Source organism: Octopus bimaculoides, chromosome 4 (genome assembly GCF_001194135.2).
Source record: "Octopus bimaculoides isolate UCB-OBI-ISO-001 chromosome 4, ASM119413v2, whole genome shotgun sequence".
Lineage (NCBI taxonomy): Eukaryota > Metazoa > Mollusca > Cephalopoda > Octopoda > Octopodidae > Octopus > Octopus bimaculoides.
Window position 1 is genome coordinate 126,754,629 of NC_068984.1, and position 25,085 is coordinate 126,779,713.

At 35.2% G+C, this 25,085-nt stretch overlaps 1 protein-coding gene across 3 annotated transcripts in view; it reads right to left on the minus strand.

Moving 5' to 3' along the window:
• Positions 1-25,085, minus strand: part of LOC106871167 (inhibitor of growth protein 3) — a 37,702-nt gene that overhangs the window by 9,553 nt on the left and 3,064 nt on the right. The window contains exons 3-10 of one of the 3 annotated variants that reach the window (XM_052967467.1): positions 21,775-21,881; positions 15,466-15,531; positions 13,048-13,144; positions 9,642-9,689; positions 7,710-7,931; positions 6,218-6,288; positions 4,372-4,568; positions 52-66 (exon numbers count right to left, since the gene is read on the minus strand). In XM_052967467.1, the coding sequence (XP_052823427.1) occupies positions 52-66; positions 4,372-4,568; positions 6,218-6,288; positions 7,710-7,931; positions 9,642-9,689; positions 13,048-13,144; positions 15,466-15,531; positions 21,775-21,881 (823 nt within the window). The remainder of the gene's footprint in view (positions 1-51; positions 67-4,371; positions 4,569-6,217; positions 6,289-7,709; positions 7,932-9,641; positions 9,690-13,047; positions 13,145-15,465; positions 15,532-21,774; positions 21,882-25,085) is intronic. The other 2 variants (XM_052967469.1, XM_052967468.1) reach the window with 2 other exon arrangements.

Consider the following 25,085-nt stretch of genomic DNA (forward strand, 5'->3'; position numbering starts at 1 on the left):
TAAAAAAAAAAAAAAAAAAAAAAAAAAACAGAGGCACTTAGAAAGACTCACTTGGTTATTCGCCGCCTGTTTAAATGAGGAGGAAATGTAGAGAGGGAATTTAGAATTTAGACCAAACAGTCAGGAAGAAATTGAAAATGAGGCATAATTTTAATGACAAAGAAGGTTTAGCTGCAAATGAAGAAGCAGTATTTTAACGGGTTCACACTAAACAATTACCATAGCAACAGATAAGATATAGCTCAAATGACATGTATACGTGTGGGGGGGAAAAAAATAAATAACCTGCCACATTACTTAACATTTAAAAAAAAAATTGCACATGCTGATAGCTTTGTTAATGAGTATCAAATGCAAACCCTCTCTTTCTCTTTCACTCTCATAATGAATTCACTAGGGTACGTTAAAACTAGTAACAAGCATTCTACACACACACACACACAAATATGTTGGTAACATGCTGCAAAGATGGATATGTATGTGTGTGTGTATGTATATATACATATTATATATATATATGTGCACAAATACACACACACATTTTATATATATATATATATATATATATATATATATATATATATATATACATATATATCTATAAAGAGAACAGCAAGCATAAGTGCATAAAAAAAGAGACATTTAACATTGAAATACTTTTGACATAAAGATCAAACAAAATTATACATTTTGATTAAAAAAAGACAATTTTGAACACATAAGTAGTAAACTGGAATTAATTGTACAGATCAGCTGAATCAAGTCTAATCTAGAAATACACATTATAATCTTAAACTATTTGAAATTTGTGTCAACACCTAGTGGAGCACAGAGAGAGAGAGAGAGAGAGAGAGAGAGAGAGATAGGATGACTGGTATTTGAAAAGCCTTCTACTTGGATAATTTAAGATCTATGGTAAGGGGAGTAATTCTTCAAAAGGCTGCTATACCTCGTACTGTTTTATAACAGTTGGTTTGGTGGAACAACTTTACAATTCAAAACTAATATCTATATTTTAATAGTGATCTATCAGTGACCAGTCACTGACATTTCAGTCATTCATCTATAGTTTAAAACAAAAGTAGGAAAAGAAAACTGAATAGACATGATAAGAAATTTCAGCCACTCATGGAAAGATATCAATTATAAAAAGAAATCATTGTGGCATTGCTATTTCAGTCATCCATCCATGGTTTAAGACGAAAGTAGGAAAAGAAAACTGAATAGATACTTTCAGCCATTCATTGAAAGATATCAATTATCAAAAGAAATTATTGTGGTCTCAATCTCCCTGGATAGCAAAGGGTACCTTTTTCACTATTGAGTTGCAAGTGGTAGGGAGTGCATCTAGCTGTAAAGATATCTGCTCCAACATAACCAAAATATATAAAATTGTAACAACAAAACCCTCTTTCAAGGGACATTAAAATTCTTCAATTTTTGTTGTGATGAAAACAAAAAATGAAGGACTGCCACAATCGGTGGTATCTGACATATTTCATTAACAAGATTTAGAGAAACAGAAAAGATGATGTGAAGCACCTTATGAAATATAAAGGATCTATAGTAAATATGAAGCGAAGAAGATTGTAGAGATGACCTATAGAAATGGTTCTAATAGTTAAGGAAAGCAGAATTCAGATGAATTAAACAGAAACAGTTGTCAACAGAATAGATATGAAGAATTTAAAGTAACAATGAAAGGTAAAATTCTCACATAGGTGATATATAAAGTCTAAACTATTAGAGAAGTGGAAATTACAGCAGTGTCCAATTGTATGGTCTATCCACTATGGAATGACATTATGCAATACAAAATTAGATCCATTGTAACAATGAGAGAACTCAATGAGAGAATTCATAATATTCATTCTATGTTATGACAACTTGGCACATATAAAAAAATGTTTTACACATTCAAGTCATATATGAGGATTATACAAAAGTAATGCAAGTGAGCAATATAACTTATTAACTGCAATAGGTTATTCAAATTGCACATGTTGGTATACTAAGTATAGTAACCATTTTTACTTGTCTTTATTGCAGACAAAAAATAGGGTTTCAAATAGAAGCAATGTGCAATTATTGAGTTCCTGATGAAGGAGTGGTGCAGGATGTCCAGCATCCACACAAGGTGACAGGTCGTATATAAAGATAACACCAGAAGAATGAAGAAGTTTAAAGGAGAAACCAGTAGTGAAGACAAACCATGCAGCTGGAGACCATCTATTGTGACCCGTGATGCAAATCACCAGCAAATGGATGAACTGATATGCATAGACAAATGAGTCACCATCTGTGAGCTTGCTGAACCACTGGACTGTGGTCACAATGTTTAACAAAAGATGGGAGATTTTGGGTATCATGCAGTGTGTACAAAATGGGTACTTTGGCAGTTGACATCTGATTTGAAGGAGAGAAGAACAGAAGTCTGATCTGATATGCTGGAAAGTGCTTGAAACGTGGGTACATGTCTATCATCTTGAAATGAAGACTCAGTCCATGGAATGGTATGACGTCTCTTTTCCCACAACTAAGAAGTTCAAGTGTCAGCAACAGAATGTCATGGTAACTGTTTTAGGAGATGACAAAAGCATCCTTCTCCTTGATTTTTCAGGAACACTGTTGTACTGTGAACCACAAGTGGTACAATGAAACACTCAAAAAGCTTATCTAGAAGAAGAGACTGAACAAAAATCTGAAAACAATCTACATTCACTCTTGACAATGCATGATCACACACATCGTTGGCAAGAAATCAGGTAATCCTCAAATTAGGCTGATCAGTGATCCCTCATCCACCATACAACTCAGATCTGGTGTTTGACTTTCATCTGTTTGTTCCACTGAATGAAGGCCTTCAGAAACAATTTTGATGATACAGATGTGGTAAATTTGGTAGGGAAGAAGTGTATACAACAGTGTACATCTGAAATTTTTCCAAAGAGTATTTGAGAGTTGGGTGCAACAATGGTACAAATGCATCACTTGTAGTGAATAGTACATTTTGTATTGAAGAAGAGTTACTCTACAAATATGCACAATTTGAATGATCTATATCAAGTTAATAAGAAATGTTATGCCCAGTTTGCTTTATTTTCAGTACAATCCTCATATTAACTTAAAAATACCACCACCATGGCACTCCTAGTCTATGAGCCCTTAATGATTTTGGTGATAGGGACTCTCCTTCTTCTAACAACAAACTGTATAAATACACACATCTTTGACTAACAGGGAAATTATAGAAAAGACATTAAGGTTCAACATATAATTTAATCAATACTGAAACAACATTAATTCTTTCAGAGCCATATTATCAACAGCTCAAGCTATCACAAATAATGAAACAGCCATGTAACTGAAACTAGAGGTGACTGACAGTACCTCATGAATCGAGTGAAATACAGTTGAGACTTCAACTAAAGTCAAGATGACTGTGAAACAGTTAAATTATACAATATATGTTAGCATGGCTGGGGTGAAATAGTAATGAGTTTTACGAAAGACACCATTGAAAATTTACTTGTGGCTTTACTCAGTTACTATCTAAAATTTTGTTAACTTAATCAAGAACATTAATGAGTTTTATAAAGGCTACTTAGAAAAATCAAGGAGTATATTAGCAAGCTCAGCAAGCCAAGGGTTAAAGTCTGGCAATATAACATAGGTCCATTAAGATTATTGAGACACACACAATTAATAGTGGCTTGTGTCATTTTGATTCTAACACCACCCTTCTACTAACATATCAGTAGGGTGAAGATGGAGATACTGAATAATAGAACAGAGTACTGAAGGACATTTGCTTGGTCCATTCTATGAGCCTTTGGTGACATTTTGGTCTATGGTTGCTAATTGGTTCAGGAGCTGGATAATTGACTCAAAGGTCAGGAGTTCAAATTTTTTCGAAGTCATTATATATACTCCACAGATATGACACTAATTGACTTAGTCAACAATGGTTTGTATATAAATGTAAGATCTTAAAGAACAATGGTAGAGCTGGAATAACCTATCCTAGCTAATAGACTCTACAACTCTGTATAAGAATAATAAAAGTTGTACTGGACTAAAATACAATACAATCAACACCATAGACCATCTTTCTTTGAAGCTTCACCAAGCTGTAGCAAATGGTGCATTGGATGAGAAATATAGTCCCATTTGTGATACTGATGCCACATACATGCTACCCATATCCAGCTGCTTGGATTAGCAAGAACATCTAATCAGGTAAGACAAGACATCAAACCAGGTCTAAGTGAATATGGTACCACTGAACCTAAAACTAGTGCTGTTGTTGATGATGATAATGGTAACGATGGTGGTGGTCTGTAATAGCTAATTAAAACTAAAAGGACTTACTTCTTTGAACGTGGCGCCCTTGGAGTAGTTCCGCTGCTAATCGGAGCAGTTTCTACTACTGGTGGTGTAGGTGTACAATTAGCACTGGAATTGAAAGCAATTTCTTTACCAAATGACAGCTCCTTTGCAATATCAGCTGGCCTGCTCATCGATACAATGCTGGCTTTCATGCTAGGAGTACGGCGACCCTGTGCCATCTGAAATACACAAATAAAGAGATATTTGTCAAGGTTTGTAACAGTAACAAAAATACATATAAGCTCTTCTTCATTCAAAATTATTTTAAGATCATGCCATAAGGAGAAGTCTACAGAATTACAAGTGTATGTGTGTATATTTATATATGGATACAATATCTCAGTAACAAAAAAAAAAAAAACTATGTGTAGATATCAAACAGGTTGTATAAAATATTTGGACAACATGAAATAGGTGTGCAAACTTATCTGGGGAAACAATTCAAGAATCATCCCTTATTCTACAAGAAAATCAAAAGTGGTATAAGCTAAAGTGTTGGGTATCTTACTACAACTATTCTGTTTTACCCCTGAACAAAGCATACAGCTTTTCATGTTCCAGTTTCCACTCCTGCATCATAGTAGGATGGTGAATAGTATGTGCTAAGAAAGATATAATTCAGTTGTTTTAAGAAAAAGAAAAAAAAAAGAATCTTGCTTCAACAAATAAATCATCACAGAATGAGCTAGTGAGGGTGTTTCAAGTGTCACTCCATAAATTAGAAATTACACACCTTACTGTCTTAAAAAAAAAAGACAGACACATTGGATAATGGTAGTCCAGTGTGTGTATATGTGTGTGCATATATATATACACACACACACACACACACACACACACAGAGTGAGCGGACAAACAAAAGAGAAGGGCACTTGACACATTTAGCAGGAATTACATGTTTTATTATTCAAAACAGATTGATTTGGCTCTATGCAACTTCAAGTTTTGTGGGCTTCTAACAGAAACCTATCTTGTTCAACTGAATGAGTTGGGTTTCTGTTAGAAGCCTGCAAAACTTGAAACTGCATGGAGCGAAATCAAACTATTTTAATAAAATAATAATAATAATCCTTTCTACTAAAGGCACAAGGCCTGAAATTTGGGGGCGAGGGGATAGTCGATTACATTGACCCAGTGTTTCACTGGTACTTAATTTATCAACCCCAAAAGGATGAAAGACAAAGTCAACCTCAGTGGCATTTGAACTCAGAATGTAAGGATGGATGAAATGTCACTAAGCATTTTACCCAGCATGCTAATGATTCTATCAGCTGATAGGAAAATTAATGCCAAAAGTAAAATAGAAAGAACTGTTTTAACAGAGTACAGTGATACTCTGACACAGAACGTCAAGTATTCTAGTCAGATAAGCTTCAACAGAAGAGGTTATTTACCTTTTAACTCGCCACTTTTCCCATTCATTTTCAATTTTACATTCATAACCACTTCCATATATTTTTGGCCAATTATATTAATGCTAGCTCTGTTATTTTTCAAATATTTTGTAATAAATGAGTTTTATTTCAAATGATATATATCTATATACCATCATATATCGACAAAAAAGAAATAAAATTTTTAAATCTATTCTTTCTGTGCAGGCTGATGGTTGAGGACCCCTGCACTGAGGCAATGCTTATTTCATTTTTTTTCCAGTCTTTGCTTATCCTCTGAATTTAAAAGACTGTTTAACTACCATACAACGTGACACTTCATATGCAAGCATTATATAATATTCCCTTTACTTGGAAAGATAAACCCTACATTGCTTAGAGAGAAAAGTTGTAGCCGTGTAATATGAAGACACAGTAGGGAGTAAGTGACTTACCTGTTGTGTGGCAGCAATAGCTTGAGATGCAGCAGCAGCAATAGCAGCATTGCTTCCTGCACCCATATGGCCTGAAACAGAGGCATGAACAACATCAAACAACAAACACCATACAGACAACACATCAGATACCACACCCAACACATTACACAATACACTGCCCAATACATTAGATAACATTCAGCCAATAGTTCAAATACCACAATGCCAACATACAGCCATCACATCACAGGCAGCAGACATCACACACTCAACACCTCTTACAATACCCAGTCAACACCTCATACACCACAAAGCCAACATATCAAACACTAGAGCCAACACATCAGACATTATAGTCAGCCCATCACACAGCCAACATATTACAGACATCAGACATCACACACTCATCAAACACCACACCACCACACAGCTGGCACACCAAATACTGCACAGCCAATAAATTTATAACCCTTCACAATGTTACATAAATGTGTAAATATATTAATTTCAAAGACTTTTGTGGAGAAATGGAAGAGTAATTTAAGGTTTTCAATTAAGTATCTTCAGCTAGTTGATTCATTAGTCTCAATCACATCCTCTTAAACCAATTAAAACTTCCATTTTTCACATGTCACATGCTTGACACTGAAATATGTAATTGAGACTTAGGTGAACAATGATTATCAGGGATTCTGTTTAGACATCTAACAGTAATAATAAACAAAGCAGTGAAACCATATTCTGTAGCTTCCAACCAGAGAAGCATTGAAACGAAAAGCTATGAGACGGCCAATAGCTATGACTTTAAAACTGTCTTTCATATTCAATACAAACCAAACACACACAATTTCACTAACTGTAACATCACGAACAACTGGTGTTACTTTATGGCAGATCTTAAATCTTATCAAATCTGCAATATTTCTTCCTCTTAATTTTAGATTTTATATTTTGCCTATGAAGTAGAGAAGCACAAACATGTGTTTAGTGTGTATGGTAAGTAGCATTCCTGGAGTAGGTTAGCATTAGAAACCATCCAAACCATGATAATGGAGAAGAAATATATAATAAAAACTCATGTCATTTAAACCCTTTAGCATTCATCGTATTCTATTAAAAGTAATGCTTATTTATTCACATTGTTTTGAATTAATCCTGCATTATCTTGTACCTTCGCGATTTTGATAAGTAACTTAATTTTTAGAATGATATTGTAGGGTTGGTGTGAGAGGCCAGAGCTGACAAGTAATGCCCATTAGAAGTAATGCCTATTTATTCACATTGTTTTTAATTAATCACACGTTATCATGTAGCTTTGAGATTTTGATGAGGTAATTTTTTGGAATGATATTGTAGGGTTGATGCAAGAGGCCAGATCTGGCCAGTTTGATTATAAAACAGAATATTTTGGCCATACACGGCTGGTGTAAATGCTGAAGGGTTAAAAGATGTTAAAGGGTTGAACAATGAAGAGGGAGAATGAAAAGTGAATGCATGTTTTTCAACTTACCCAAGCTGTAGGTGATACCTGCTGGATTACCACTGCCTCCTCCTCCTGAGTTAAAGGAATTCACAGATGATGATGATGAATTAGAAGCTGGATTAGTACGACGTTGACCTATACTCTCTTTAGCCACTTCATTGGCAAGTGAGGATAGAACTCGCTCTGTACTGGTCTGTTTGTCATTGTGATATGGTTGGGAAGGGTTGGATGCAGCTATAACACGACGTTCTGGCAGAAACAGAATAGAAATATATTTGTGTGAGATAAGTTCATCAAAGTGAATTTGTTATAGCTTCATTATCATATTTTAGTCAACAGCTAACAGTTTCCCTTTCAGAGTTTTTATAAGCCTGGCTGAAGATTTTAAATTTTTGTTGCATGTTGCACCAGTTTTGCAAAGGAATTAACTAGAGATTGTTGAAACTTAAACAACTGCAGCAGGACCATGTTAACCACTTAAAAACTCAGACCCATATATAAATTCATCATTATTTTCAATCTATTATCATTTGTGTACCAAGGTGTTTTGTCTTCATATTTATGGCCTCTTAATTGGTACTTCACTTCACTTCACTGATTGTCTTGTAAATTTAACTTTGGAATTATTCATTTTATACATGTTCCACATGAAATAAATGTAAACATCAAATATTTAATTAGCTGTTGAGTCATTATTGAAGGCTTCCTCTAACTTACAACCTTCTAACTGATACTTCACTGATAGTCTTGCTGAAAATTTACTTTTTTGGAATTATTTTATATATGTAAATAAATGGAAACTTAATGTTGTCGAATCATCACTGAAGGCTTTGTCTTCATGTAAGAAAGTGTTGAATTAAAAACAAAGAAACATCTTGGAAGAAACTACATTGATTATGGCTGGAAATTGCAGTGAAGAAGAATAGCTAAAGCAGGAATCAAACTTATATTACAGATTCAGATGGTCACTCACTGGCACAAACACACTGTGTGAATGGGTGATGAATGTCAGTTATAAAACTACCATGTGTTAACAGTCAAAGGCAGAAGAAAAAGGCAGAAGAGCAGGGGTGAGGTTGGATCTCAGGATGCTGTAGTTTACTGACAAGATGATATAATATCTAGACAAGTAGCAATATACTGGTCTGTCTGAGACTTGTCCACCATATGCCAGTATGGAAAATTGGAAGCTAAAATGATGGTGGTGGTGATGATGGTGAAGAGGAGGAAGATGATGATGGTATGTTGGTAACAGTGATGATGTTCACATAGGTGGTAAAGAAACAGCTTCAATAATTTATGTTCATAATTGAGAAAATTAAAGCAATTACCAATGGTATATATGTAGGAACAACGTAGGCTCGTGTGGAGTGATACAGAGAAATGTAATGAACAATAGATGGAGTTGTTTAGACCCTAGTCAGTTCTGACTGAGCAAACCATAATCAAAAGTGTTATGACCATTGACCTTGGTTTATCAGACAGTATTTCCAGAGCAACATTAGACAATGTCTCTCTTCCTGACCGACCAATATGGAAGTATATTCTAAGGGAGATTCGGCTGATTACTTCTAGCAGGTCAAGTAGCAATGTAGAGGTTCCATAGTTACTTTGGAGCTATAACAGAGATAAGTGGTAATGGTATGGTCCGAGGATGGCTGTGTATGGTAGCTACAACAGAGGCAGGTGATAGTGGTATGAACATGTGATATTAAAGGATGGTAGTTATAGTAGAGGTAAGGTCAGAATTATTCATATAACATGTCCCATATCTAGAGCTCTACTTAAAAGCAAGCCTATATACGACAAACCCAGAGCAAACTGTGGAAGTAAATTTTCTTTTCAAGAAGGGTAAAAAAAAAATTAAAAAATCACACATGCCAGCAGCAATGGTTTTAAGAGGGTTAATCTACATATTTAGAAGAGTGTCGTATCATCTAGAATGCAAGAAATACTCACTATCTGGACGATTCTGACTCTGTTGAGGAGTATCTAATTCTAATGACCCTGCAAGAGATACAACAGATACTTAATATAGAGAAACACTGCAGGGGAGGAAAAAAAAAAAACCCAAAACAAAAACAATAGAGCATTTAAACTGAGGTTCCCATCATTAATGACAAGTGTACTATAGTGTAGACACTAGGTAGAGGCATGACTGAGTGGTTAAGGAGTTTGCCAATCCTGTGGTTCTGAATTCTATCCCACTGTGCAGCACATTGGGCAAGTGTCTTCTTTTCTATAACCCTTCAGTTAACAAAGGCTTATAGTGCATTTGGCAGATGGAAACTGAAAGGAACCTGTCAGATGTGTGTTTGTGTTTGTGTGTGTGTGTACGCACGCGCGCATGTGTGTGTGTACGCACGCGCGCATGTGTGTGTGTATTCGTTTACATTAGCACTTCTCTGAAAATCACAAGCTACAAGTGTTGATGTTGTCATTTCTCCCATCAACAAGTTGTTTGCTGGCTTTGCATCTTTGAAGACATGTAAAATAAAGAGATCTCTTACTTGAAAAAAAGGTAAGGATTAGTGACAGAATGGGCATTCAGCTATAAAACAATGCCTTGCTAATATATTCATCTAATCCATGCTAGCCTGGAAAAAGTGGACATAAATATGAATAAATGAAACGAACTAGAGTTAATTTTCCTGTGAAATATCTCCCATCCTACCAATCTCCAAAACAAATTATTCCAATAATTTCAGCTTGCTAAAATGAAAATAAGTATCTTTACTTGCAGAATGGTCATTGATAAGTCTCTAATTCTTTTGTAAAAAGAAAAGAAAATTCCTTCCAATAAACAAATGTTCAGATTCACAAAGAGATTTTTCCATTGATAATAGCAAGAGGTAAATCTATTAAACAATATACGTGGTCTGATCAATAAATATCCGGACTGTTGCTATAGTAATAAAGCACACAGAATGAAGTTGCTTGGCATAGACTGGCCTTGAAATCTACTGTGCATGTGCACTAAGTTTTAATGTTCTAGCTCAATTCCACTGTTTACAGCAGTGCTTGGAAGGAACGTGTGTAGCGTGTGATTGTTGCATTGACCATGACAGAAAGTTGAGCAGAGAGTCTACATCAAATTTTGCCAAAAGCTTGGCGATACCTGCTCAGAGGCCTACACAAAGTTTGCAATGTTTTCAACACAATCAAGTAGATCTTGTGCAACTGAAATCCGAATGTTTTTTGGTCAGCTGAAAGCAGTTTTGGCACAAACTTGGCAGACACATGTCTCATACCCAAATCTCCAGTGATAATGGACTGAACTGAACTGTAACTAATCTGCACATCCTCTGATAACTCATGGATGGTGATTCGATGATTTCCTATCACAGCTGTACACACATCTGCGATGTTTTCCTCAGTTCTGCTGGTTGTGGGTCTTCCAGAACGTTCGTCAACATTGACATTTTTTCGTCCATCTTGGAAACACCTGAACCACTCATACATTCCTCTCCATTGACTTTCTGCAACTTTCATAGGCCTCTGAGCAGACATCACCATGGTAACTTTCTCTGTCATGGACAATGTGATGATCACACATGACATACCTTCCTTCCAAGCACTGCTGTAAACAGCAGAAGTGGTTTCACTCTGCATGCTTTAGCTTCATTACTATGGTAACAGTCCGAATACTTATTGATGAGACTGCGTATATATATATATATATATATATATGCATATATGCACACAAGTGGGTGGACATACAAAAGAAAAAAAAGCACTCATCACATTTAGTTAAGAGTTACATAAAATTAAACTGATGTATGTATATAATTGGTACTTGAATTTTATACATGTAAGGGGATGAAAGGCAAAGTTAACACTGATGTGAATTACAAATCAGAACATTTTAGCCTCCAATCAATATAAAGTGCATATAGTTAAGCTTCCAACTTATATAGCCATCTCCACTGATCTTACAGTAATCAACACAACCATGATTTGGGAAACATTTAATCAAAGGCACTCCAGCTGTGACCGTTTCATCTTTTAAGGGAACATTTAAGAATATATTATCTAATGTGCCCTTAAGATAGTAGAGTGTTATTAAAGAGAAATTAGACTGCTATTTCTAGCAAGCTGAGGAACAGTGTAGAGGTTCTTTAGTGTGACTACTGATGTTTGATAGTAAGGAGAGTATCTTGTGTGAGGGTGGGAGAGGAGTGTGCAGGGTTAAATCATGCTGTACAAGAGATTATGATGATTTGTAAAGATTTAATTGTTGGTCTTCAAACTTATCTCCTAATCTGTAATTCTAACAGAGATTGAACTAAACTCTGGAGTATAATTTCTAGAATTAAATGTTGAAGAAAGATCCAAATGGCCTATCTCAACTGTTAGCAATATACAAGGGGGTACTGAAAAGTTGCTAACTTTAAGGATATTACTTCTGAGCTCTTTTACAAGGCCACTGCAATAAGTGTGTGAATTTGAGAGGGGAATATGTTGAATAAAATCATAATTAACTGATCCTCTTGTATTTTCTTTTACCCAAAGCCAGGAACCTTTCAGCAGTCCATCGTATAGTTTTGTCAATTTAGTTTGGGGTTGATTATGATAGGAAGGGACAAAGCCATATGTCTATAAGAGGTCTGGAAATTATGTAAGGAGTTAAGGTGTCGGACCTTTTGATAGTCACAAGTTAAAAGCCTTCTAGAAAAGTTAATGTGGTATGTCCCTGAAAAAAGCACATAACTTCTGACTGGGCATAAAACATGGGTTCTAATTCTATTTGTGACAGAAAGGACATCATCCAGCTGTGAGAATAGAAACAACTGTTGTAAGAAATAAATCACCTCATCCATGCAAGCAAGAAAAAAAAACTGAATGTAAAACAAAACAAAAATCAAAAAATACACAAGTCCTATCTGAGCAATCAGACGATAGCAGCAGGAGTCCGGTCTTTTACCATCACAACTCATGACAAATTAATAACCTTTTGTTATTTTTTCTTTTACATATTACAATGAGATGCACTTAACATTTGATACTTTTCTTAAGGATATTTTACCATTTCTTTTTTCTTTTTGTGTGTGATTTTTTTTAGAAATCAAAATAATTCAAAGTAAAATTATAAGGAAACCCATAAGTTAGAAATTGCTGATTTACAGGGATAGGATTAAGGTTAGAAGAGAAGAAGAACATGTAGTAGTTGAGTGATATGTGTATAGCTGACTGAACATATTTAGTGTAGGAGAAGAAAGAGTAACAAAGAAATTTCCTGAGAAAACCAGCCACAGAAAATAGCATTTTAGGAGCTTCATAATTTTTCTCTGAATTTAAAATATGTGAAAAGAATAAGAGTTTTGAAAAAAATCAAAATGAGGAATTTTTATTAAAAGACACTTACTTTTTTCTAAAATTTCTGTAATACCAGCATTATCTGCTTCCAGCTCCATCTTAAATTTTGATAATTCTTGATCTAATTTTCTTAAGTGCCTATCAACCTACAATGAAATAAAGTAGATATATGACAACCACATGGAATCAATAATTTGGAAAAAATACCTTAGCTGAAGTTTAGTACCGGACTACTGACAACATGATCGAAATTTTTATATCTTATTACTGTTAGTAGATCGTGTACCAGAACAAGATACCTAACTCTGCTTATTCCAGTTTGCCTGATTGAAAGAGATTTTTTAGGTAAAAAAAAAAAATAAAAATAAAAAAAAAATAAAGAAAAGTAAAACAGGTTCCATTCCCATGTCACAGTGAAAACAAATGGTTCAACAAATAAACCATCCAAAACATACAACTATGGGAAAATGTTGAAGAAAAAGGAAAAAAAAAAAAAAAATGAAGGAAAATTCAACGTTTTTACAACTACATATTTTTGGTGTTCAGTTGCGTTGCACACATCTTGGGTAAGTGTTTAGACCCAGGTTAACTAATACTTTGTGATTGAATTTGGTAGACCGAAACAGTGTGGAAGCTTTGTGTGTATGTGTTTGCATGTTTCCCCACCGCTACTGCTTGACAACTGGCAATTTGCTTATATGCCCGTAACTTAGTGGTTCGGCAAAAGAGACTGAAAGAATAAGTATCATATTTAAAAATAACTACTGGGAGCAAGTTGCTCAGCTAAACCTGTCAAGGCAGTGTCTCAGCAAGGACACAGTCCAATGACTGTAACAAGTAAAAGGTAAAATGTCACCAATTCTAGTAAAAAGAGATAGATATTTACACCAGCTTGGCGATGACATAGATAGAACACACCTTTACTACTTATACTGGCGTCAAACTGAGCTGTTTACTAAGAACCTGACAGGTTATTACCTGTCAGGTACATAGTGAAACATCATTTATTTCACCGAGCCCAAACTGTCTGATTCAACAATAATTCCCAAAATATAGAAGCATCAGTTGGCATGAAAGGTGAAGCCATATTCTTCAGATCCCCATAATGTTAGATATTTATACTGATAGAAGATTTACATTGACAATTACATTACAGATATACTGATAACAGTATTGAAGATTAATACAGGTAAATAGTGTGAAGATAATATTTACTGACAATTATAGTATAGATGTATAATGACAATTTCAATCAAAATTTATATTGATTATTACAAAGAAGGCTAATTAATATTGGTTTCAAACTTTGACACATGGTCAGTAATTTCAAGGAAGGGGAGAAGTCAATTATATCAATCCCAGTGTTCCTCTGGTACTTATTTTATTAACTCAGAAAGGATGAAAGGCAAAGTCAACCTTGGTGGAATTTAAACTCAGAACATAAAGTAGCAGCATTTTGTCTGGCATGCTAACAATTCTTGATGAAGCTAATATTGATAATCACAGTGAAGAAGTTAAACTGTGATGAAGAATCATCATCATCATCATCATTGTTTAACGTACGCTTTCCATGCTAGCATGGGTTGGACGATTTGACTGAGGACTGGTGAAACCAGATGGCTACACCAGGCTCCAATTTGATTCGGCAGAGTTTCTACAGCTGGATGCCCTTCCTAACGCCAACCACTCTGAGAGTGTAAGAATGGAGAATAGATATATATGTACAGGAGTTTTAAGTACATATACAATAGGCCTTATCCTTAGTGAACCTATTGTATCTGGTTGATATTTTCCTAATTTTTCTTATATAAATACACAATATTTTTGATTACAAGTACTTTTGCAGTGTTACTTTTATAACATTTTCAAATACAAACTATAGGCAAACAGAAAAATGAAACATTAAATTGTATGCTTAAAGATAGTATTTATATATTTCAGCAGAGTCTGCTGAAATGAATTGATAGGTCCACATATAACATCCCAATGTACATCTTTTTGTTTTCTCTGATAAATTATGCTCATGACACATAAATGCAAATTTAATGTACAAATTTGTAATTAAATTATTGAGTATCAATTGAAAAGTCTGTAAGAAGCGAAGATGACCAATTTGTTAATAATAAATAATTGTTAATTTCCTTATCTCCATTTTCTTTTCTTCTTTTAACTGGATATAAGTTATATGCTTAATATATATCTATTGTTTTAAAGGAATTTAATTCCCCAACAATACTAGGTATTGAACAAGTATTTCCTTGGATGCAACCATCCCTTCACAAGGTTAACATATCTTCCAATTAAATTTTATATATATATAAGTAAATTAATGCATGTCATGGTTGAAATACAACTCATTCTTTAACTAAAATAACTAAAATAGTTTGGCAAACTGTTGTAGGGAAGATAATGTCCATGGTTACAAGTAAGGGAGATAATTACAATTAAACTGATAAAATTCACTTACTAAGTCATGTATATGGTTTGCTAAATGAACTTTTTCATCTGCATCATCAAGTACTTTAAAGTAACCCTGAAAATAAAAATGACATAATATAATATAGATACAGTAAGAAAATGAAGATGATTTAGTAACTGAACATGACAAAATCCATATAAAAGACAAAAACGACAAGCTGTCAAGGTTAAAGTTGAAATGGAGAGTACCAGGGCAGATGAAGATTGATAGAGGCCTGAAAAGAGATAGTTTGGTCAAAAAGTATCAGAGATAATGTAACAAGGAATAATGACATGTGTTAGTATGCCATACAGCAGACCTGTTAAGCACATGTTGGTATGGAAAATGGGCATTAAAAGAAACATAGTGGTAATGATGAAAATTCAAATACAAAAATAAAATAGTTATACATGACATAGCATATGTATTTGTACAGACATGACAGAAGTAAACAGACACTCTTATAATCGTTAAAATTTATTTAAATCTGAAATTATATATTCAAATTATTTATTAAGTATTATAAATGTGAATATCTAATATTTAGTAGACATGCCCTTTGTATTTTTCAATGCAAGGACCCTATTAGGAATGCTACTGATCAGATGACAAATATTCTCTTGAAGAATTTCTTGCCAGGTTTCATGCAGTAATCTCAAAAGATCTGGTTTTGAGGATGCTTTATTGTGCTCTTTACAAAGTGTCCTGTCCATTATGCCTCAGAGGTGTTCAATAGGATACATATCTGGTGACTGGCTTGGCCATGGAAGCTTTTTACTGTCATTCTCATCCAACCAATCTTGAGTCTTTTTAACTGTGTGACAAGGAGGCTATCTTCCATAAATAGTCTTCTTTAAACATTTCACCACTGGAGAAGATTGGAAGGAGTCCTTTCTGCAATATGGACACATCTGAGTTTATGTTTTCCTTACTCTCCACCAGCTCTGGTCAACCATTGCTCCAAATTGCTCCCCAGACCATTACAGAATAGCTGCTGTGTTTTATTGTTGGCTACAATCTTTTCATGTCAAATTCTTGATCACAGAGTCTCCAGACCCACTGTTAAAAAATACAACAAATCTGGACTCATCAGAGAATATGAGTGTCCCAAAATGCTAGTGACCTCTTCACCATCTCACTGGCCCAATCTTTTCTCTGCTTGATATTGGCGGGTCAAAGAAGTGGCTTCCTTCTTGCTGCTCTATCATAATAGCCAAGTTTGTGGAGATACCTAATGGCTGTTCTGGGACTGACATCAACTTGTTCTGCTATGTCAGAGGCCTTGCAATGAGGATTATTCTCTACACTTCTCTTAACAAAGTGAAAGGTCCAATCAGAGGACCCTGGTCGACCAGGATGAGGTGATGTTAACTCCTTCCATTTCCTGGTGAATTGCACAATCACTCTATCAACTATGGAAAGAGAGATCCCAAGGTTTTCTGCGATTTTATGCTTACTTAGTCCACCTTCAGATTGACCCACAATACAGCCTCTCTGAAATTCAGACAGTTCCAAGGCTTCTCTTGTACGTGGTGTGATTAAACAGTCACATATAGAAATCGAAACATAAAAATGCCAATTAATAAAAAATATAAACCACTTCAAGTTAAAATAAACATAAAAAGTTGTTTTATGGGGTGTCTATTTACTTCTATCATGTCTGTGTACAGTAGGTGTATATAAATACATTGGAAAGTTTTTGGGAGTTAGAACCCAAGTTAATGAGCATGTGATCCACATCAAGAATCCTGCTCAATTTCAGTATAGAAGGTCATATACTCTTGTTACATATATGCTAGTACAGAAAGATTTCATGCATTGAACATATTCTCAGGCGAAAGTTGTATCATTGTTGACATAAATGAGATAGCTTCAAAGGATATCATCATCATCGTTTTAATTCCCACTTTTCCATGCTTGCATGGGTCAGACAGAATTCCTTGAAGCAGATTTTCTATAACCAGATGCTCTTCTTATAGTTAACTCTTACCCGTTTCCAAGTAAGATATTTCCCTATGATCATACATGTTTACAGAGAAGACTGGGAATGAAGGACACCACCTGTATGACAGTGATGCTCATTTAAAACTATGTCATGGTATCAAGAGACACAAACACACACACACACAGCAGGCTTCTTTCAGTTTTTGACCCAAGGTTTTAGTAGAAGACATTTGCCAAAAGTACCATGCAGTGAAGCTGAAGCAGAAACCATGTATCCGGGAAGCAAACTTCTTAACCACACAGCCACACCTGTACCATATATGTAATGATGTATTGTTTTTTCTTCTTGTTTTTGCCTTTGTGAGTTACAAGTGATGCTATCTGTGGGATTCTCAGCTTTTTTAGCTGCTATTTCTGAACTTCGGTATTTGGTGAAGCAAATATTTGCTGATCCCTTAATTATATTTATATTTATATTTATATATATATATATATATATATATATACTTTATTTAAAAGCAGCAGAAATATAACAAAAAAACCGTTACTCTGAGTTTCACGTTCCCGTTCATCGGACAGTTTTGCTTACTCCGGTATATATATATATATATATATATATATACACACACACAAATACAGACTGACACTGTCACATTTTGTCTCAGAGAAACTTCTCTGAAGAGATTTTGTGTTACAACACAGAGCTTGTTATGAATGATATCAGCAGACCATCAGACACTAGTGTTACAGCTTGATTTTACCTCCTCAGTGACAAACACACCCAGACATTCTGCACTAAGCTGACAGATTTATCCCAATATAGAAATCAGTAAACAAGATATTTACTGATTGGTACAAAAGCTGGCCAAGTTAAATTAAATTAATACAAGCATCTAAAATAGTATTAGATTAACAAATGATGAATATAACATTTGTAATAAAAACAAATGTAGAATAGTGCAGCTATAGTTGTAATATTTTCTCTCAGAAAAGCTTCTATTAAGAGACATTTGTATGTCAAAAACAGAGCTCACTAAGAACAATGTGAACAGATCATCAGACACTGGTGTTTCAACTTGATTTGGCCTCCTTGATGATGAATACTTTTGGACATTTTAAGTCTAAACTTTTGTTCCAACATAGAAATCAGTCAGCAAAGCATTCGCCAATTTCTATATTGCAATGAAGGTTTTGATTAAGTTCAGCTTTTGTAGTATCAAAAAGTTCTCGGACTGGTTCTGTAGCACACCAACAGATGGCAGCATATAGTTGTGTGTGCAGCGAGAGCTAGCAATGACCTTCATGAGGCGGTGTGCTGAGTGACATCACAGTTTTTACTTCACAAGTTATTAAATTTGTGTTTTTATGATCATATGTATACTGTAGCCTGCCATTTTGTCATGGACAGGAAGTTGGAACAAAGAGCCAACGTGATATTTTACGTTAAAGTTGGGAAGTCTGCTCCAGAGACATTGAACATGCTTCAACAAGCTTATGGCAACAAGGCAAGGGGTCATACTCAATGTTTCAAGTGGCACAGGCACTTCAAAAGCGAAAGACCGTCCCTGGAAGATGATAAGTGATCTGGAAGACCTGCAACAAGTGTCACCCCCAGAAATGTGGTGAAAGTTTATCAGCTTGTGAATGAAGATTGTTGGAAGACAATCAACAACATTGCTGATGTTGTTGGTCTGTGCAGGTAATCCTAACATCTTAATTGAACATGCAGCCTATCTCTGCCAAGTTTTCCCCCACCTGCTGACCACTGAGCAGAAAGAACAATACATCAGAGTCTGTCAAGACCTTTGTCAGTGTGCCACTGATGACCCATCCTTCATGCCAAGGATCATCACTGGTGATGAGAGTTAGGTCTGCAGGTACGACCCTGAGATGAAGCAGCAGTTGTCACAATGGAAGAGCCCTTTTATCTCCATGACCGAAGAAGGCACAACAAAGCCACAGCTCAATCAACAGCAATGCACATTGGTATTTTTTTGACATCCGCATTGTGCATCGAGAGTTTGAACCCTGGGGCCAGATCATCAATCAAGTTCTATTGCAACGTTTTGAAGCGTTTGAGGAAGGACATTTGGCGAAAGTGACCAAATCTGTGGAGCACGAAGAATTGGATTATTCTTCACAACAATGCACCCTGTCACCCAGCTCCTCTCACTTGTGAATTTCTTGCCAAAAACAACATGCTATTGCTTCTGCACCCGACCTATTCGCTAGATTTAGCAACTTCAGATGTCCATCTCTTCCTCAAGATGAAAATGCAGCTCAAAGGTTGCTGTTTCAACACTGTTGTTGAAATCCAGAGTGAATCGCAAAAGGTCCTCTACTCACAATAAACACCTTCCAGGTTGGACTCCAAAAATGGCAAGAACACTGGGACTCATGTATTGCTGTGCAAGGTGACAATTTCAAAGAAGATGATGTTAAAACTTATGCAAGTTATTTTTTTACTAAACATAACTAGTCCAGGAACTTTTTTATACTACTTCATATACATCGTTACCTTAATCTAATGCTATTCCAAGTGCTGGCATATATATTTATTTAACCCTTTTGATACCAACCAGCCTGAAACTACCCTTGGTTCTAGGTCACAAACTTTATGTTTTAAAGTGATCTAAATTATAACCTTTCATTAAAATTATATTCCAAACACCAGCTTAATAACAACAAAGTTATTTTACTAAATTCTTCATTATTTAAAAAAATTATTCAAAGGTAATGTATTTCAACAGAAATACACTAACAAAATGGTTAATCAACAGTAACTTTGGAGTCTCTTCTTTACCAATGATCACTCCATCACCACACCTTCATAAATACTTCCATCTCGTTTTTATACTATGATTTCAACGACTCAGACTAGCTTCTATTGTGTTACAATAGTCGCTGTGATATCTTCATTATGTCCATATGGATCAGACTTCTTTCAATAATATATTTTAATTCAATAAGTCTAAGCTGCCTTAGATCATTTGTGGAGGTGCGTGGCTTAGTGGTTAAGGTGTTGGACTGTTGATCGTAAGAGTGTGGCTTCCATTCCTGAATCGGGTGATGTTTTGTGTTCTTGAGCAAAACACTTCATCTCACATTGTTCCAGTCCACTCAGCTGGAAAAAAGGAGCAATTCTACATTAAACCGGGGTCCCATTCAGGGAGGAATATGTACATCAGAGAAGCCAGCCCTATGCTCCAACCTTAGATCAATTCACTCGTTTAACCTGACTCCACACTTAATATTGGCAGTGATTGCAGCATCATAGTTGTAATCATCATCATTGATTACTAATATCACTCACTATATCAGCAATACTGAATTAACTGAGCCATTGTAGCCGTCCATCCAGCTATGTTCAGTAGACATCACATGATAATATACTATTATATAGCTTTTTGTTGTTTATCTTCAGCTAAAATGTTCAACTTCCATAACCAAGCAAAAACAGTACAAACTCATATTTATTGCATATAACTATCTGCAACTTTGCAACAAAGGTATATCAAAATGCAGCCATGCAGGAAATAGTAAACCCTTTTGATACTAGGCTCTACAGAGTAAGGGTTTCAAAGAGTTCAGTGTATATTTGTTCTCTGCTTTAGAATAAACATCGGGAACAATGGATTACATCTGGGTTGCTGAAGGGGAGGTTATCTTTGAGTTTTGTAGCATACTAACAGTTTTGTGGTATCTGAAAAAGTACCAATGCAAAGCAGATGATGATGAAACTTGAAGGACAGGCATTTGTACAAACTCATGTTTTGAGTTCAAATCCTGCCATAGTCTGCTTGGGAAGTATACTTAACCTATCACTTGGTTGAGCATCACCACCTGGCATTCTGTATGCTTTTAGTGAAGCTTACTCTGTTGCAAGCAATGGGATATGGTTAATAGTATGAGGATAGCTTCTGCTCTCCCTTCCACCAGTTTTGAAAGCTCTCCAATTGGTCATGGACACTACCTTCCCTCCTCTCTTTCCATTTTAATAATGATGACACTGAGAAATAAAGCTAAATAAACATTCAGAAAGATTACATCTTTAAAGACCATGTGAACGTTACAAATTACAACTACCGGTCCAGATGCATTATGGTATACCTTGGTTAGACAGTTATTTAAGATAATTATGAACATACCCTTTTTGTTTGGCTGCTGAAGTTCTACATTTTAGGTGAATAAATCGTCATAACAAGAAACAGTAACTAAAAATCATTGTATTTAGTTAAAACATTCAATTTCAGTAATCAAACACAAAGTGTAGATGTTAGATTTTAGCATAAATGGCTGTCAGTAAGTCTTCAACTAAGGTTTATCATAATGCAGCTTGACAGGAAGTAACAATTAACATTAAATAGTACTTACTTGTTGCAATTTGGTAAACTGTTCTTCACGCCAGTCAGTCCGAGCATTTGGCTGCGTACACTTCTTGAAAAATACGGCTACCTTATCATCTAAATTATCTAATGCATCTGCAAGACAAGAGAGACATATTAGAGATAAACCAGTAGAGAAAAGGACTTACACTATGTAAATGAAATATCTAGGTTTCTTATAATGAATAAGAACAGAAATAGGGAAAGTACAACGTTGGATTGTTCATTCATTTACCTAAACTATCTCACACTAGACGGCTGTGAAAGTAATAGATTCTTTGTTATTATGTTCTGTTCTCACCTGATAATGAGATGTGCTGCTTTCTTCAGCATGTCCAGAACTAGAAGTCTTGGGCATTACACAACAAATCTAATGACACAATACCAGTGATATAATTTAAACACTCTGGTCAGCATCTAAGTAACAAACCATAAGTCATTGTATTCTTGCATGTCTAACCCATGCCGGTTTGAACAGACATTAAATGATGATGACAACAATACTTTTCTCCATTAACTATACTAATACAACTTTAAACTAAGACATGAAACATGAAATCTTTTGCTTTCAGCCTTCACTAAAGTCTGTTAGAAAACTGGATGTGTATGCCACTTAGTCACTGTATGTCCTTTGTATGCTACCATGTGAGAAAGCTAAGGAAACTTTTGCCACATCACTGTTTATAAGTATATGCTGAGGCCCTGGTGTTCAGTCTTAGAGAAAATGTTATTAAAGAATTTTGTGGAACTCCTCTAAGTTAAGTACATAAATAGACACAACTAAATTAGAACATAATATATAATTGATGCATACACAAACACACAGAGCAAGCTTTCAGTTTCTGTTTACCAAATTTACTCACAAGGCATTGGGTGGCCTAGTGCTAAAGTAGAAGACAAGGTGCTGTCCAGTGGGACTGAACCCAAAACCACGTGTTTGCAAAGTAAACTCCTTAATCATACAGCTCTCTCTCTCTCTCTCTCTCTCTATATATATATATATATATATGGCAACTCCTCAAAAACAAATGCCAGTACCGCCTGACTGGCTCCCATAGGATTTTCGAGCGAGATCGTTGCCAGTGCCCCTGGACTGGCTTGTGCGGGTGGCACATAAAAGACACCATTTCGAGCATGGCCGTTTTCGTACGGGTGACACGTAAAAGCACCCACTACACTCTCTGAGTGGTTGGCGTTAGGAAGGGCATCCAGCTGTAGAAACTCTGCCAAATTAGACTGGAGCCTGGTGTTGCCATCCGGTTTCACCAGTCCTCAGTCAAATCGTCCAACCCATGCTAGCATGGAAAGCGGACGTTAAATGATGATGATGATGATGATGATATATATATATATATATAGTTATTCTTACATAATACCTGTAAATACAAGAGGACTTAGTGTAATCTAAACATAGATAGCTTTTAGTTTGTAATACAATATTCATTGTGTCATGCAAGTTCAAAATGATTCTTACCAAATCTGTTTTGGTTGAAACCTATACTAGGAATCTTCTATCAATTCTCTTTTCCCTCCAAATCTGCACTACATATATATATATATTCAAAAATCTTACAACTGTCTCTATCAGTCAATAAATTTATTGTTCAGTTGTTTTTCAACTAATGCTCAGTAATTCTTGAATGTTAAAACATTCTGAATCCAGTGGGTCTTGCTTAACTCACTCTGTAACACCAGTTCAGTCAAAGCAGGTACCTTTGCAGCCACATCTACACCACTACTCTGGTCAGTAGTCCAGTTGCTGACCAGAGTAGATGTAGAAGTAGCTAAACAATCATGTAACATAATGCTTCAAACCCAGAAATGAATTTACGTTTGGTCCTTTGGCCTGCTAGAAATAGCAACCAAATCACATCAAATCAACTTAAAAAGGCCACATACACTATACTTAGATAAAATAAGTGCACTATGTGTGAATAAAAGACAGGATGGTCATAGCTTGAACAGAGCTGACTTGGGAAAGAACTATGACAGGTGATACCATAATCTGAGAGAGTGTATCTGTCTTGATTCCAAAGCAGTAGTGATGATTTGCCAGTCTAATCCTTAACTGTCTGTCAATTTCTACTTTAGGACAAAAATGGCAGGACGCAGTAGCAAAATGACTCACATAGCAGAATGGCCACTTTGAATATGACTGATATGAGATAAAGACATTGGATACAGCAAAATAACTTATCTAATGATGGTTTGCATGGTAAATATATCTGACTCACTCTGTTACTGCAGTAAACTTTACTCCAAATCTTTTGAAGTACAGTGAACCATACACATAGACATACTATATAATAAATATGATCAAAACTCACTTGGCTTGAACACATAGTAGATACATATGTATGTGTGTATATACATAGATTATCATCATTGTTTTATGTTTACTTTCCATGCTGTCATAGGTTGGACAGGTCATACCACCCGAGTTTGTCAGATGTCTAGAATGATATCCCAAAAATGGGCTACATTAGTCACAGGAAGGCAATGAACTGTTATATATTCACGATGATAGATCGCTAGCCACTAAACCTTTTTCTATTTTCTCTCCATTTATTTCTATGTTCCTTTCTGTCAAAGAGCGTAGGCTCTTAACGTAAAAGACTTTCTCACTTTCCGAGCATTAAACTAATACATCCGTTTGTTGTTTACATACCCGTCTTTGTCTTTTCTTAATTCTCACTATATACATATATAGTTACGTATCCTGAGTATGTTACAAGAAGTTCTATTTAGTTTTGTTCCATTAAATGAGTAACAGACAACTGGCAATCTCATAAGATCTGGAATCTATTTGTAGTATTTTTAAAGTGAATTAAGACAGTATTAAAGAGCCTTATCTTAGTGATATGACATAAATGCTGAGGTGGATTTTTTAAATCAAACCTTTGAACTGACTGGGATAGGTCTCAAAACAACCAGCCTTCTACATGTAACAAAAAGCAGGGATTACAATGGGTATCCAAATTGGCTTCAATAATTGGAAGCACCAATCATAGGATGATGATGAATTGCATATTTTGAAGCAAAGATGAACTGATCAAAGATAGAAAAAAAAACCCACAGAATATATTGAAAATATTTTACAGAATCTAGTTCAAAACCTAATTTTTCAGTGTTTGAGGGTTTGGAGAGAAAAAAAAAATAAAAAACAACACCAGTCAATATTGAGGGATCTCCATCAAAAAGATGAAAGATTAAAATTCATATTTATGATACTGCAGAACTTTTCTGTTGTTGCTATTGTCACCAGAAAACTGACCCAAAAAAAAAAGAAAAAAAAAAAAA